Genomic DNA, 15,904 nt, shown 5'->3' with positions numbered 1-15,904 from the left:
GCTGGGGGCTAATATTCAGTTTATATGACACATGGAGAATTTATAATGAATACTGAAGCCATAAAGAGGACTGTACAAGGCGGAAATATTACACCTTGCTAGACACAGCAGGGCAGACCTTACAGGATTTACGGTATACGAGAGGCTGCAGGACCCAGTAATTTTCTGCCTCACTAACACAAGGGGAGGGTGTTTGAAGGTCTCTTGAGACCCTTCCCCTTATAATTAACTAATGAGAAACAATCCATTTGGAGCGTTGTGTCTCAGGTGTTGCTGGAGTGTGTCTCACTGTGTTGTCATCCAGTGAGTCTTAGGAACGTGTCTACCATCCGGATTGAGTCTTAAAAGAACGTATGTTATTAACCGAGGATGATAAAATTGAAATTCTAGACGCCCGTGTTAAGGTACCCGGCTTTAATTTTTGTTAGAAAATTTTAGAAGACGTACGAAGTTTAATTACGTTTGTAGCTGCCTCTCTGGTGCTTACTGGATGCTTGTGAGTCACTGACCTATCTTAATGACTTGAAACACACACACACACACACACACACACACACACACACACACACACACACACACACACACACACACACACACAAAACTTAAAATAAATGAAGAAAAACAAAAAGGTTATCTTTAAGACGGTTCTCACGAGTCATAAACAAACGCTCGATTTGCTTCATGTTCCGTGCAAGATGGTCTATTTAACCAGGAATCTCTCTCTATAAAAAATTCTTCATATACAGCATATCTTACGAAAAGAAAAAATTAATCTTTCATCAGTGACATCTAAGAGCTAATCATTACGAGATCAACATAGGTAGGTACCTTAGTGGAGCAAAAACAACAATCAAGCTCATTGACTGTGTCCCCAAGAGTTAGAAGCTGTCGTTCCTTTCTCTTCAACTCCTAGAAGGTAGAAAAAATGGATACTTTGCTATTATAGAAACTGAAGAGAGAGAGAGAGAGAGAGAGAGAGAGAGAGAGAGAGAGAGAGAGAGAGAGAGAGAGAGAGAGAGAGAGAGAGAGAAGGTCGAGGGGGAGGTGAAAATAATAATGATAACAATATTAATTTACTGGGATAAGCAAATACGAAAGGATAAATAAGGGAGGGAAGAATAAGGGAGATATCGGTGCAGTTAAGGAATTTTATTGAGATGGGAAGCAGCAGGTGGTCCAAGGGCTGTGATTTAAGGACAATTTATCATCTTGAGTTTAGTAAGAGGTTATAGCTGTGAGGAGGAGGCTAAGAGGCAAGGAGGGATTACTTAGCGTGGCAAACACAAGGGGGAGATTACAACTACTTTTACATCTATGTAAATTAATCTAAATGGAGGAACAAAGAGGGTTAACTATTATTATTGTGTGTGGGACTTAAACATGAAAAATGGCCTGCTTTGTTTTTTTTAACTCCCTCCAAAAAAAAAAAAAAAAAATGAGGATTCACGACTGACACAAATTTTTACCATGATAGATGAGGACACACCATTAATTTATATATATATATATATATATATATATATATATATATATATATATATATATATATATATATATATATATATATATATATATATATCATGGTGACAGTTAATAGATTATGATGGAAACACGATGAATGAGAGTATTGAGGAATTACACTAATAATATGGACCAAAAAATATCCTCGTTTCTCAAGGTATTCGACAGGTAGACAGCTGAATGTAGTTGTACAGAATGGTCTTGGAAAATTTTGGAGAGAGAGAGAGAGAGAGAGAGAGAGAGAGAGAGAGAGAGAGAGAGAGAGAGAGAGAGAGAGAGAGAGAGAGAGAGAGAGAGAGAGAGAGAGAGAGAGAGAGAGAGAGAGAGGTATTGTAAATTGACAGGGATAGCAAAAAAAAATGAACAGATTGATCTGGAAAATTGGACAACTCTGTAAACTGAAGGGCTATGAAGAAAGAAAAAAAATGGCAAGGGGTGAAATAATCTTATAACTTGGGGCATAAAGAACAAGAGAGACGTAAAGAAAGGTGTTGACAATGATTTACAGAGGTGAACACAATAGCATTTATAAATAGAAGTGATTAACGACATTGATAAAGAAGAAGACCTAGTTTGGTAATTAAATACTAACTACCCAAAGTCTCTTAAACTACCCAATTATTAGTTCTGAGAAGATTATAACTATCACTTCAGATGTAACATTTAAACCGATTTATCTGACTGTAAGAAGGAATGATTACAAGCTTTTATAAATATATAGACAGAGAAATATTATTGAGAGCTCATTTTATTATCGTAAATTATTGGTCTATGATAAGAAATACTCAAAGATTGAAGAATAATAATGAAACGGAAGATAAGGATGTCTTCTAATAAATGAAAACATTATTATATACTGTATGTATTATAAGTATATACCCTATAATATATAATAATAATAATGTACAGTATATTTATTTATATTGCATTTATACGAAGACTGAAACCTTTTGATATATATATAGTTAATCGTGCAGTCGACATTAACGTATCACACACAGCGACTAACTAATACAGGCAGAACGGGTAGCACTTCAACGATGGAGGAGGAGGAGAAGGAGAAGGAGGAAGGAGGAAGATAAAGAAGAGGAGGAGGAAGAGAGGCTAAAATGAAAGGAGACATCGACGTTCCCAAAATAAAAAAAACATATATATATATATTAATTACAAAAAAAGCTTTCACAAAAATCTAACGACACCCATTACTACAGTACAACACACAAACAACAATAAAGGTCCCTTGAGCTTAGAACAATGATTAATCAACACATAAAGCAACTCTTAACTACAAACACTTATTTCTCTCTCTCTCTCTCTGTCTACAACACTACGTCTACGGCAAGAGAGACCACAACACACTAAGACACACTTGTTTGTTGCTTGCTAAGGCACCATCTGGACAACACTAATGAAGAAGAGATACTCATGCAGTGCTGCCAGCCTATAGACTCACTCACTCTTAGTATCAGGTGACATGATCATTATAATGGTGTGGTGGTAAGTGGTGGGGGGGGATGGGGGAGGGGGGGGGGGGGGAAGGGGAGGGGGAACACCCACACACACTTCTCATCTGTACAATTACTAATACATTATACTGTACCAGGAAGGAGAGGTGGTGGTAGTGGTGGTAGTGGTGTGTCATGTTTTTAGTAGTAGTTGTAGTAATAGTAGTAGTAGTAGTAGTAGTAGTAGTAGTAGTAGTAGTAGTACAGTAATAGTAGTGCTAATAATAATAGCAGTAATATTGTATCAAGCTAGTATCAGTAGTATAGTGTCAGGTTTGTAATCATAGTAGTACTAGTATTAGTAGTAGTAGCAGCAGCAGTAGTAGTAGCATGAGGGAAGTACCACAGTGTCAGGTTAATATCAGTAATAGAGTCAGGACGGCAGCAGCAGCAGCAGCAGTAGTAATAGTAGTAGTAGTAGTAGTAGTAGTAGTAGTAGTAGTAGTAGTAGTAGTAGTAGTAGTAGTATAAGGAACGGTACTTAACAATCAGGCTAAAGTAGGAAATTAAATATAAGGGATAGTTAACTAATTCCCGGAATGAGGCTAGATACTACAGTATCAGGGAAAGGCAGTATAAGGTATAACCTGGGTGTCAGGGAAATGGGAATCAACAACAGTATATACAGTATTAAAATACATATATGTACGAGTATGTATGTATGTATGTATGTATGAGCAGATCAAGTACACACGTTCTATATTCGTATGCATGTATGAATATATGTACGAGCATAACACGCATACATACTATAAACTCGTAGGTATGTATGTATGTATGTATGTATGTATGTATGTATGTATGTATGTATGTATGTATGTATGTATGCATGTATGTATGTATGTATGTACAGTATGTATGAATGAGCATATACAATCTGTCACACTATTGTTAAAAATGGCAAATTACTCTGAGATGACCATATTAAGCGTTAATGCCTGTGTACAGACACAAACGAACGTCTATTCCTGACAGGTGGTAATGAAAGGTGCTCTGGTAGACCATTGTTTATATTATGTCATGGTGTGAAGGTCTTACTATTGGACTGTTCAATTTGAAGAACAAATAAAGATATATTTAGTCAGGTGAACAGTCCTTCTTGAGTACAATGCCATCGTACTCGAAGGGTTAAACTTCTGTACTCAAAGGGTTAAACTTCTGTACTCAAAGGGTTAAACTTCTGTACTCATGGGATAATTCGCTGTACTCAAGTTGGTTAAAGTTACTGTACTCAAAGGGTTTAAAGGCATCGTACTCAAGAGCCTAAATCAGACTTTTAAATTCTTATTCCTCCTAAATCCAAGTGGTAAGTCCCTCACCATCAAGTGTGTTCTGTATTCTGTCTGGCACAAGATTAACTTATCATCTGGTAAATAGTTTGGTGAAAAATAATGCGTTTCTATGTACAGGTGTCACATCAAGGAGAAATAAACATCTATTAAACAGGGTATAAAAATGTACAGGTAAATTATAATACTGTCATAATAATAATAATGGTGATAGAATAATAATAATAATGATAATAGAGTAAAACTTATGTGGATCAGGGAGGTACAGGAATCGAGGAAAAATGGGGTATTGGTTCTAAACAGGCATTTATATATGCAGTATATATAAGATGGAAAGATGGTTCAATAAAAGGGCTCCAGGGTGGGAAGTCCTTCACATAGCAGGATATCCTCTAGAAAAATATAACAAAATCAACAAATAAAAAATAAACATTCAATATATATATATATATATATATATATATATATATATATATATATATATATATATATATATATATATATATATAATAAATATATATAATGTACATATTTATTATGAATGTATCAGACTGGCTGAATCCTCGCGACCTTCTGCGTCGTTTGTGACCGCGAGGAAAGACAAGACAATAATAATTAATGTTTTTTTATCATTCGTTCATGCAGTAGTAATTAAAGAATAAAAATAAAGGGACAAAGGAATTAATCAGTCAATAAAAACAACTTTTGGAAGGCATTATATATATATATATATATATATATATATATATATATATATATATATATATATATATATATATATATATATAATTAAGGCGAGAGAGTTAACAAAAGACGTCTTCTGCTGACCTAAGATCTGCTTTAGGCTTTTGGGAGAACAAAGTTGAGAAACACACAGCGGAGTAGCAAGATAGAGGTGGTGGTGATAACAATGCAGGAGACGGGAAGGAACGAGAGAAAGTACAACAACAAGGTTAAAAGACATAACAGAGAAAATGTAAAGAGAAGGGGAGAAGAGAATAGCTAGAGATTAATAGACAGGAGGGAAAGAAAAGAGAAGCAGAGATAGAACGGAGGCGGCAGGGTCACACATTGGAGGATGGGAGGGAGAAGGATAGGGGGAGGTTAGGAGGGTGGGAGGGGAGGACTTACCGGAGTCTGGTAGTCTGGTGAGGCTGGTGGTCGCTGTTCCTCGGTGGCCGGGAGGTCGAGTATGTTGGGCGCGGGGGCGTTAGTGATCACCCCCGGCTCACCACCCTCGCCCTGCTGCGCCTCCTTCTGCAGGCGACCCATGTGATGTTCGTGGTTCTTGTAGCAACCCGTGCCTGTTTGTCCGGCACGCATCGACTCCCCAGCCACCGAGTTGGCATCTGCCTGGGACATGTTGTGACCTACACCACCGAGAGACAAACAGAGACACATCACCATCTAAACAACGACTGGCCGGGGATGCTACTCAAGCTAGGTGGGTCTCGCTCTCTACTGCTACATGAGCTTCGCTTTGGCTCCTTGCTCGCCTCTGGACTGTTACTGTGGTCAAGTGTGACAGCATGCACGAGTGAAGGAGGTGTGGCACTCCCAAACCTCGACCATCCCCGAGCGTTCATGCCGCGCTAATCTCTCTACAAGACCACTAGAGCAAAAACAAGGTCAGGACCAAAAAATAAAAAGTTACATGAAAGTATCATTCAAAGTCTAAAGTATAATTTGTTATCAAATAAAATAAATGGAAACTACTTTGAAAACAACAGTGGCAGAATGATATGCACGGAGTAATAATATAAAGTTGTGAATTTATCTACCTTAGTAAATCTTTACAACAAGTGGCCCCATTTACAAGAAAAAAAGACATATGACGAACTGAGAGCGAGACTAACTTTACTGTTTAATGAAGGAGCATAAAGGTAAACACAACATGCTTGTTTTGGTCCACCAGAGGAGCGGAGTACACACAGGCTCAGCTCGACATATGGCCAAGTCATTTCCTTCCTTAGTGTCTTCGGCTCAACATGGTAACATCTCCACCTCCTGAACACAAATACTTTAATATATTTGTTATTAATAAATTTAAAACAACAAATACATCTTTATTTACACATCTTTATTTGTAATATAAAAACTTGAATGAAGAGAGGAACCGGTTTTTAGCCTACAGTACAACAGAAGGAGGAGATGACTGATGGAAAAAGTGAACACTTAAAATACCTGAAACATGACACTGATTGAGGTACAAGAGGAGAAAGGCCTACCTCAGAGTGAAGCACAGGTACCAACACTACCCTACACAAGCATGCTTTAAGTCGCTGTTTCTTGTGTCTTTGCTTTTTGCAAAACACTTGAGCATTTATTCTAAAAAAAGAAAAAAATTCCTTGGCACTTGTAAATCTGTACACATTTGTTTAATTTGTGATTAATACTACAAATACGTAGTATGATTTAACCAAAGTATTTTTTTTCCTTTCAGAATAAATGCTCAAGGGTTTTGTCAACACAGGGTATTGGTGCCTTGTTCAACAACTACATTAAAATAAACATGAAAACTTTTGGTTTCACAAACAAAAAATAAAAATTTCACACAAAATTAATGAAGAAAAACCATCAGAAACCAAAGAAGTGAATCACTGACAGTCTACAAAAAGGAGAAACCTTCTCATCAAATATCTTATGTTAGGTTCGTACGAGGAGGATAGAGGCGTACCGGATGCAACTATTTTTGGGACATCATGAGCAACTAATCCATCTAGGAGAAAAAATCATTAGACCAATGTATTTAGAAATCTGCTTTCCGTCATTAAGTTTTATCTAGGCCAATATACTGTTGCAAATACATTGTCTACTGGCGCTACGGGTCCACTAGTTTAATTCCTTCAAACCATATCCTTGAGGAGTGACAACCGTACTGCTTCATATTAGGCGCCAAAAATACGTATAAATATTGCAACTGCATTCTATTGATCATCAAAATTACCTTTACAAAGTACTTGAACAATATGCAGAGAAATTCTAAATTACTAACATGTCACCAGCCATCACTAAGCTTAATTAAGACAAGCCTTCCTGTACAGTAAACTTGGTGCACCAATCTATGAGAGTTACAGGCAAAACCGCCTTAAAAAGTCCATTCCTTGAGGCAAGTACCGTCAACCACTCTAGGGGAGCTCTAGCTCTAGCCGAGTGTACAAGGTGCTGGCAACTAGAAGTGACAGAATTATTCACCCATTTTGTCTGCAATACTGTCGACTCTGCAAAATCGAAATGTTGTCTTTGAGATTCATGAATGTTACTCAGTAGCAGCAGGCAGCTTCTTAAGTAAGTGTTACTGTGCAAAGAAACATGTAAAGTGTTTTATAAGTGGCTCGACATGGTCTTCTTTAATAAACCAAAGTGAGGTTGTGTTTTAAGTGACACGACATTGTCTCTAAATAAACCAATAGAGGTGGGAGGGTGTTGCCTGGTGGCCTCGTCCATGAGGTAGTGACGTGTGTGTACTGAACACCTATGATGGACAAATGAGAGAAAGTATCATATAAAAGTCATACTTTATTGAAGCCTCCAACGAGTGACCAGAAGTATACAGTGAATCAATGACAGTGCAAAATCTTAGTCTAAGAGAAATATATATTTATGTAAATGTCATCAGAGTAATTATCTGAGGATATTAAACTGGTATGTTCAGCTTTTTTTTATATGGGAAAAACATTATCTTTAATATAAGGTAAGGAGTAGTTTCTTCTGACACGACATACCGCACACATTAATATACTGATCCTCTTATCACTTGATGTCAAAAGCGAATGTTTAAAAGATTTTAATAAGAGAAAAACAAACGGGTTGGAAATCAGTGAGTGACTAGTTGAGTGTCACCTTGTTGGCTGGTACTGCTGTTTACTGATCACAACGTCATGTTAAAAACTAGTTAAATATGATACACAAGACATAAAAAATAACTATTATCTCTCCTAAGATAAACGACACAAAAGAAATGAACACCAGAGCCAATAAATACGTGCCTCAAGTCAAATGAATAAATAAATAAATATATATATATATATATTTATATATACACAACAATATAGAGATGAAGTTCCTTAGCCTACTGAGCCACGTCACAATGTTAATAGCGTTCTTACTGAGATGTTTCTTAATCTTTTTAGAAAGTTGAAGACATTTATAGGCGCCGTCATGTACGTTCCTCTGCGATGCATTGTGGAGGAGTCAAGCGAGTAGCTATAGTATTACTACACTGTTATAATTATTTCTTTTTACTATGTTTATTGAATCTCAATATAACTCTTAACTCGAGCCATGACCCCAAGTGACTCAACTATCACAACAGAACACAGTAATAATCTCAATATCAATGGTTAATAAAGTCGTTTTTCCCCTGGAGTGATATCTTGTTTAGAATAATTTTGAGTATAGAGTATAGCCAACGTGACCCTCACCCGTCGTATGTGTGTGTGAGGACTGACTGACTGACTCACGGGAGCATCGCATGAAGAATGTACCAAGTATTATGTACAATGTTAACAATTGATCATTAATCATCAAGGGGCCTTTGTGAGTATCTTATTATGGAACAATGCAAAAAAAAGAATAATTGTAATAATAATAATAATAATAAAAAACAAAACATTTAATCATATACCCTTGAGCTGACATTAGTTGAAGAAAAACACAAACAGTGCTGCATAAAATCAAAATTAAGTGAAAAACAACCCATAAAAAATTGTGTTAATATCAAGTTAGTGAGACACATGCTCTAGTGCTGCTGAAGCCAAGACACACATACAGTAACACGTAGCGGCATCTTGACTCCAGCCGTACATAGTAAATCTAACCTGCTCTCTCACGACGCCTGTGCCACCTCACTCCCACACTGGCTGCCCAATTCTTTATTATTATGGTCAAATTATTATGTTTACAAGATATTATTTGTATTATTATTATAAGAGGTGTGTGTGTGTGTGTGTGTGTGTGTGTGTGTGTGTGTGTGTGTGTGTGTGTGTGTGTGTGTGTGTGAGATGATACTGTGTGGTGATAATTGTTGGTATGAATATTAATAAGAAAATTTTTATGAGTGGTAGGTGTGTGTGTGTGTGTGTGTGTGTGTGTGGTGGGACAGGTGTGGTATTTCATAAGGGGGTAGCGTGGGCAGGTGAGGGTGTGGCGGCGTCGAGCTTACCCACACCGTAATCAATACACGTGCCACCCCGCACCCCCAGAGCTTGTTATGGTGCTGCCAGCCTACGTGTTCCTCTACCTCATGAATCAAGTCCTTTTCGTGGGAGAGATACAAATTAGATGAGTGTATGAAGAGGAGGAGGAGGAGGAGGGTAATCGACTTCACACCAAGGACTGAACATCAATAATTCATGAGGTATGGAAACACACTCACACGCTTTGGGTCATGGGATTGATTTTAACCGTGAGAGCTTCACCACTTACTATTGTACTTATGATTAAACAGAGGCCCTCATTACGGGGTAAGTGTGTAAATGACTGTATGAGTTATCAGAGATTATCGTGTGTGGTTAAGAGTATGGCAACAGCTCTGGTCGTGGGTGGTGGCGACTGTAACCAAAACAAATGCCTCTTCTCTCCTGGATAATGTTACGTTAATGGATAAAATACTTATTATTTTTTTTTTATTTCGACTGAGTAAGAAAAATAACCACGTCATCAATCAAGTGTTCAGACGACATTTATTATAACATGATATGCATTGTAGATCTTTAAAGATTTAGAGAAAAATAATGTACAGTATTACTATATGTTTACTGGGTATTGTTATGTACCCTACATTAATTATACACAGATTTGAGTACATGTTATGGCCCCTGCGTGAGAGGTGGTAGGGGGAGGGCAGAGGTATCATAATGCAAAAAGTTACCTGGGAGTACATGGAGTATAATGAGTACACATGGAGGCATAATGAGTACATAATGATAAATGGTAGTAATGGAAGTACAGGATAAGGTTTCTGCCGTGTACAGTGTGTGTGTGTGTGTGTGATATATACCCACAAGAACACAGACCCTGTTCTTGTGTGATACATCAGTGAGCATTATGTCGCAGGCTACTGAACATAATGCCAATGTTCTTCAGAGGATTATAAAGAGGGTTTAGTTATTATGCTGTTAAAGAAGTATATAGAAGACTGATAAAAAATAATGAAGCTCGATTAATAAAGAGTTCTCGATACATTATTGACCTTACGTAAGTGCGGCAAAGTCTTCTAAAAAGTTGTAAACATTAGCAATTTTGATGAGCTGAAGAAACTATAAATGAAACCAAATATAATATAGTCTACAATATAGTTTTAAAGAAGAGATATTTCTATAGTTTAGTATAAAATAGAAGGTTTAAAAAGAAGAAAAGACAGTAGCATTTCTCTTGAAGGCGAAATTAAACAAGGTTGTATACAGCACAAACACTGCTGTTTAAGTAAGGCAAAAGTGCAGTGTATTGTGGGAATGTGTGTGTCTGACAGTGTGATGTATGGTGGCAGGTGGTGGCAGAGTGAGGGAGGGTGGTAGGTGATGGTGGCAGAACGAGGGAGGGTGGTAGGTGATGATGACAGAGTGAGGGAGGGTGGTGGTGATGGTGGCAGAGTGAGGGAGGGTGATGGTGATATGAGGAGAGAGAGAGAGAGAGAGAGAGAGAGAGAGAGAGAGAGAGAGAGAGAGAGAGAGAGAGAGAGAGAGAGAGAGAGAGAGAGAGAGAGAGAGAGAGAGTGTAACAGACAGAAGGTAAATAAGTTTGAAAGACTTAGGGTGTAAAAATATACTCTTAGAAAAACTAAAACTATCTCAAAACTAAAACTATCTCAAAACTAAAACTATCTCACACTAAAAAGACTATCTCATAATGTACTGTTTTACTCACATGTTTTATCATCAACTGTTTATATTTATAAACTTCAGTGGTCCCTTATATAAACACCTTACGGACCTGTACAGTATTGTCATGTTTTGTGATGAGTTTTAGGAGATCATGTCAGAAGTTCAAATTTGGCACGATGCTGCGTCTTTATGTACGAATGTGTGTGTGTGTGTAGAACGAAGACGTTTATAGCGTTAGGGACAGTGTGGATACAGCACATTGTATACTAAGCCTTCGGCACACATGGAGGCAGCATGGCCGGTACTGCACTAGACCGCATTCACTTCCCCTAAGTTGCAAACTTAGGTACCTATTTACAGCTGGGTGAACTGGGAGTGCTCGGGATCGAACCACCAACCCATGGAACAGGAGGTAAGCACTATATCCACTCGACCACCTCACTCCAAATCATGAACGTGACACTGACCTTATGGCCAAAAAATACACACACGTACACATACAAACGTTCCCATAATAGCATCATGTGAACTTTGACCCTCCTGGCGTGACCCCTTAACTACATACAATATTTTGTTAACAAAAAACTACTGTTACTACTCTCGTCATTAGTACTATGAATAGCATTACAAAAGTGAAGGTGATGTAGGTACTCAGAGAAAGAGTACATGTGAGTGAAATTTACAATAAGTAGGACGATAGTGAAATATTAAACCCTCTGAGTACAATGATTTAAACCCTTGGGTACGATAACTTAAACCCTTCAGTACGATGACTTAAACCCTTGAGTACAATGACTTAAACCCTTGAGTACGATCAGTTAAACCCTCTTGTACGATCACTTAAACCCTTGAGTACAATACCATACTACTCAAGGGAATAATATATGACCATAATCAAAAGGGTTAAAACACCTTCATTAACCAATGGACTAATTCATTGCATATTTAAGGGAGTGAGTCATTGTAAACAAAGAGAAGAGGAGAGAAATAGTAAAGACATTGTACTTGAGGAACTTATAATGATCAAACGCACCCACGTCATTGTACTATATATATAACACGATAATGAAAGGTAGTAATGGAAAAGTTTGGAGAGGTTGAGGGGAACTTTTCTAAATAGGAAAGTATAAAAGTAAAAGAAAAGTGAAACCAAGATCAAATTTAACCTTAAGATCAGTGGCGCTGTAGGTTCATAATACGGTGAAGAACAGACAAAGTGACGTATGGTTAGTCACTATATGAGAGGGATACTATAGGAGGAACAGTGTACTACAGTTATACGGAGTTTGAGGGGGGAGTAATAGGCACTGTTGTTGTGGAGTGAGAGTGAGACAAGGAGTGAGTGAGTGAAGGGGTGGGTGGGTGAGTGAGTGAAGGGTGGGTGGGTGAGTGAGTGAAGGGGTGGGTGGGTGAGTGAGTGAAGGGGTGGGTGGGTGAGTGAGTGAGAAAGGTGTATATGTGTATGTGTGTGGGAGAGTGAATTGTGTGACTGTGTATAAGAGTGACTAACAGGAAGACAGTTGCTGATACAAGTGTAAGTTTAGGAATGTTTGTCTGTTTGGTATGGAAAGTGAGGGAATGGTGAGTGAATGGTGAGAGGGGTATGGTTGAGTGTATGATGAGGAGAGGGGTATGGTTGAGTGTATGGTGAGGAAGGGGTATGGTTGAGTGTATGATGAGGAAGAGGGGTATGGTTGGTGTATGGTGAGGAAGAGGGGTATGGTTGAGTGTATGGTGAGGAAGAGGGGTATGGTTGAGTGAATGTGAGGAAGAGGGGTATGGTTGAGTGTATGATGAGGAAGAGGTATGGTTGGAGTGTATGGTGAGAAGGGGTATGGTTGGTGTATGGTGAGGAAGAGGGGTATATGGTTGAGTGTATGATAGGAAGAGGGGTATGGTTGAGTGTGAGTGAGGAAGGGGTATGGTTGAGTGTATGGTGAGGAAGGGGGTATGGTTGAGTGTATGGTGAGGAAGGGGTATGGTTGAGTGAATGGTGAGGAAGGGTATGGTTGAGTGTATGGTGAGGATGGGGGGTAAGGTGTGTGTCGCAGACCACCACTTGTGGGGGCGAGTGATCAGGGGGAGTTGTTAGGGGAGGCGTCGTGAGAGGGCACCGACGCCACGTCAGCGGGGACCACCTGCGCTACCTTGGAGTAACGATGTGAGCCCCCCGTGGGGGACTGGGACGCCCAGGGAGGGCCCACGGAGGGTGCTGCCCCCGCGACCCCAGCAGCGAGCGGGCAACGCTACCTGTGTCCACGATGACGTCTATCAGGTCCATGGACTTGGCGAAGGCGTCGCGAAGGTTGACGTGGTGGAAGGAGACTATAGAGCCTTCTCTCTTGGCTCTCTCGAGGGCCTCACGGCGCTTGAGGGCCTTCTCGCGTCGCATCTGGTTCTTGTAGAACTCGGCGAAGTTGTTGACGATGATGGGGATGGGCAGCGCAATGACCAGCACACCACAGATACAACACACGGATCCAATCACCTTGCCCAGAGGAGTGATGGGGTACATGTCTCCGTGCCCACCGTTGTCATGGTGATGCCCGCCCACCAGAAAGTCTCGGGTATACTTTTGTACACAGGATTTTCGTCTTTTTCCGCAAAATAGCAGAGGCTCGAAAAGATTAACACGCCCATGGCTAAAAACAACATCAACAAACCTAACTCTTTATATGAATTTTTCAGAGTAAAACCCAAACTTTGAAGACCCGTCGAGTGTCGGGCAAGCTTTAGAATTCTGAGAATTCTCATAATTCTGAAGATCTGAACGATCCTTCTCACGTCCTGGAATTGGTCTGTGTGTTTGTTTGACTCTATAAGGAACAAGGAAACAAAGTAGGGTAGAATGGCGAGTAAGTCTATAACGTTCATTGCGCCTTTAAAGAATTTCCACTTGTTGGGGCTTGCGGCGAACCGCAGGACGTACTCGAGCGTGAACCAGGTGATGCACACTGCTTCCACCATGGCCAGTTTCTCATTGTCTCCTTGCTCGGGACCCTGAAAGCTCGGCACTGTGTTGAGCACGAGCGCAAGCGTCGACATGACGATGAAGATCACGGAGATCACAGCCAGCACCTGCGGAAACCAAGAACCCACACCGTCACCCGAGTGCTCCCTGGCTCTGGCCGGAGCCTCTCCCTCTGGGGATTGTCTCCTGCTGCTTCTGCCCTCCCTCATGCAGCTTTTTACACCGGCAGGAGTTAGGCAGAGCAACAAACTTCACAGTCGCCGCCGAATACAACTACACGGCCGAGGAAAAAACAGTCACTTAATCCAATAGTGTTTTGATTTCCATCTCGCGTTACGTCTCCAAGTGACTACTTATAACTACTGTACCTCAGGCTGGATAATTAATACCGTAATTGTACCACTGCTACTGTTACCTTCTAACGTACATCTGATATAATTTACATTGTTCTTTCCTCAATATAACTCTCAATGTTTGTTTGCCCTGTCATGACCTCTAACATATCATAAACCAGGCGCGTCAGGAGCAACACTACCGTCGGTCTCAGGTGAACGCCACGGTCACTAGTTTCTGGCAACAACCGGGTCTTATCTTTCCCTCATCCAATTACATAAAAACTAATACAAATCCTTTAACGTGGTCACTTAACAATGCCATTAGAAAATTGTTTACCGGTATTTGTTTATTGGCGGTAAATTTAAATGACGAACAATACTATTACTGTGAAATAATTTAAGACACTCCATCATGATAATTATAATTGATTTCTTAGAATTCTATAATCGCTGAGTTATCACGAATTAAAAAAATATTATGAGCAGTGTTTCTGGACAATATAGCATAGTTATAAATCATCATCATTACTATCATTGTTATCATTATAATTACTACTATTAGCGTTAATTGCCGTCATCATCATCACTATTAGCGATACTATTATAACTATTATTATCATTATCAGTATTAGTTATTATCATTATTGACATTATCATCATTATCATTATTGATATTATTATCATTATAAGTTATTATCATTATCATTATTATCATTATCATTATTGATATTATTATCATTATCATTATTAATTATTATCATTATCGTTATTGATATTATTATCATTATCATTATTAGTTACCATCATTATTTGTATTATTATCATTATTAGTTATTATCGGTATTATGATCATTATTACTACCAATAACATAATAATCATGTATATTATTATCATTATTGTTATTTTTTAAAGCACCGTACAAAGATTGGCCACTGACGTAGCAATTAATATTACTATCACTCGGCTGTTGTTATCCCAGGCAGGTTAAAGCCGGCAAAAAGAGTGGGGGGGCGGGTTAAATTTTGTCCGGGATTCGGTTGGTAACATAATGCAGGAAAGTTTAACCTTCTGAAGACGATGGTTCAACAAGATGATGGTTTTAACTCCTTAGGGTGATGGTGCTTGTTTAATGGCGATGGTTTAACCCTTTGAGTACAATGTTTTAACCTCTTGAGAACAGCAATTAAAGCTAACTAACTATAGCCAAAGGTCAAACGAGGCCCTAATGACGTCATTTTGGTGTATGTAGGTCAAGGCTCACAAGGTCACAGTGAGTTAATATTTATTATTAGGGTGATTATGTAGTTAGATGATTGTTTAGCTCGTAAGCCTTTCGAGAGGTATTATCATCATATTGTAACCATCATCAATCGTGTTGTCGTCATTAACATTACTTTACTCGTGTCTTTAGTTCAACTTAATACATAAATCGGTGCAGAGCTTCTTAACACCACGTCA

At 38.8% G+C, this 15,904-nt stretch overlaps 1 protein-coding gene across 1 annotated transcript in view; it reads right to left on the bottom strand.

Moving 5' to 3' along the window:
• Positions 1 to 15,904, bottom strand: part of LOC121880412 (potassium voltage-gated channel protein Shab-like) — a 96,009-nt gene that overhangs the window by 38,804 nt on the left and 41,301 nt on the right. Inside the window, 5 exon segments of the mRNA XM_042387604.1 lie at positions 829 to 909; positions 5,447 to 5,685; positions 6,993 to 7,034; positions 13,390 to 13,662; positions 13,665 to 14,217. Of these exon segments, the coding sequence (XP_042243538.1) occupies positions 829 to 909; positions 5,447 to 5,685; positions 6,993 to 7,034; positions 13,390 to 13,662; positions 13,665 to 14,217 (1,188 nt within the window).

The sequence above is a fragment of the Homarus americanus genome, unplaced genomic scaffold (genome assembly GCF_018991925.1).
Source record: "Homarus americanus isolate GMGI-L3 unplaced genomic scaffold, GMGI_Hamer_2.0 scaffold50165, whole genome shotgun sequence".
NCBI lineage: Eukaryota > Metazoa > Arthropoda > Malacostraca > Decapoda > Nephropidae > Homarus > Homarus americanus.
The sequence above is the reverse complement of the archived record's forward strand: the minus strand, read 5'-3'. Positions and strand labels throughout refer to the sequence as shown.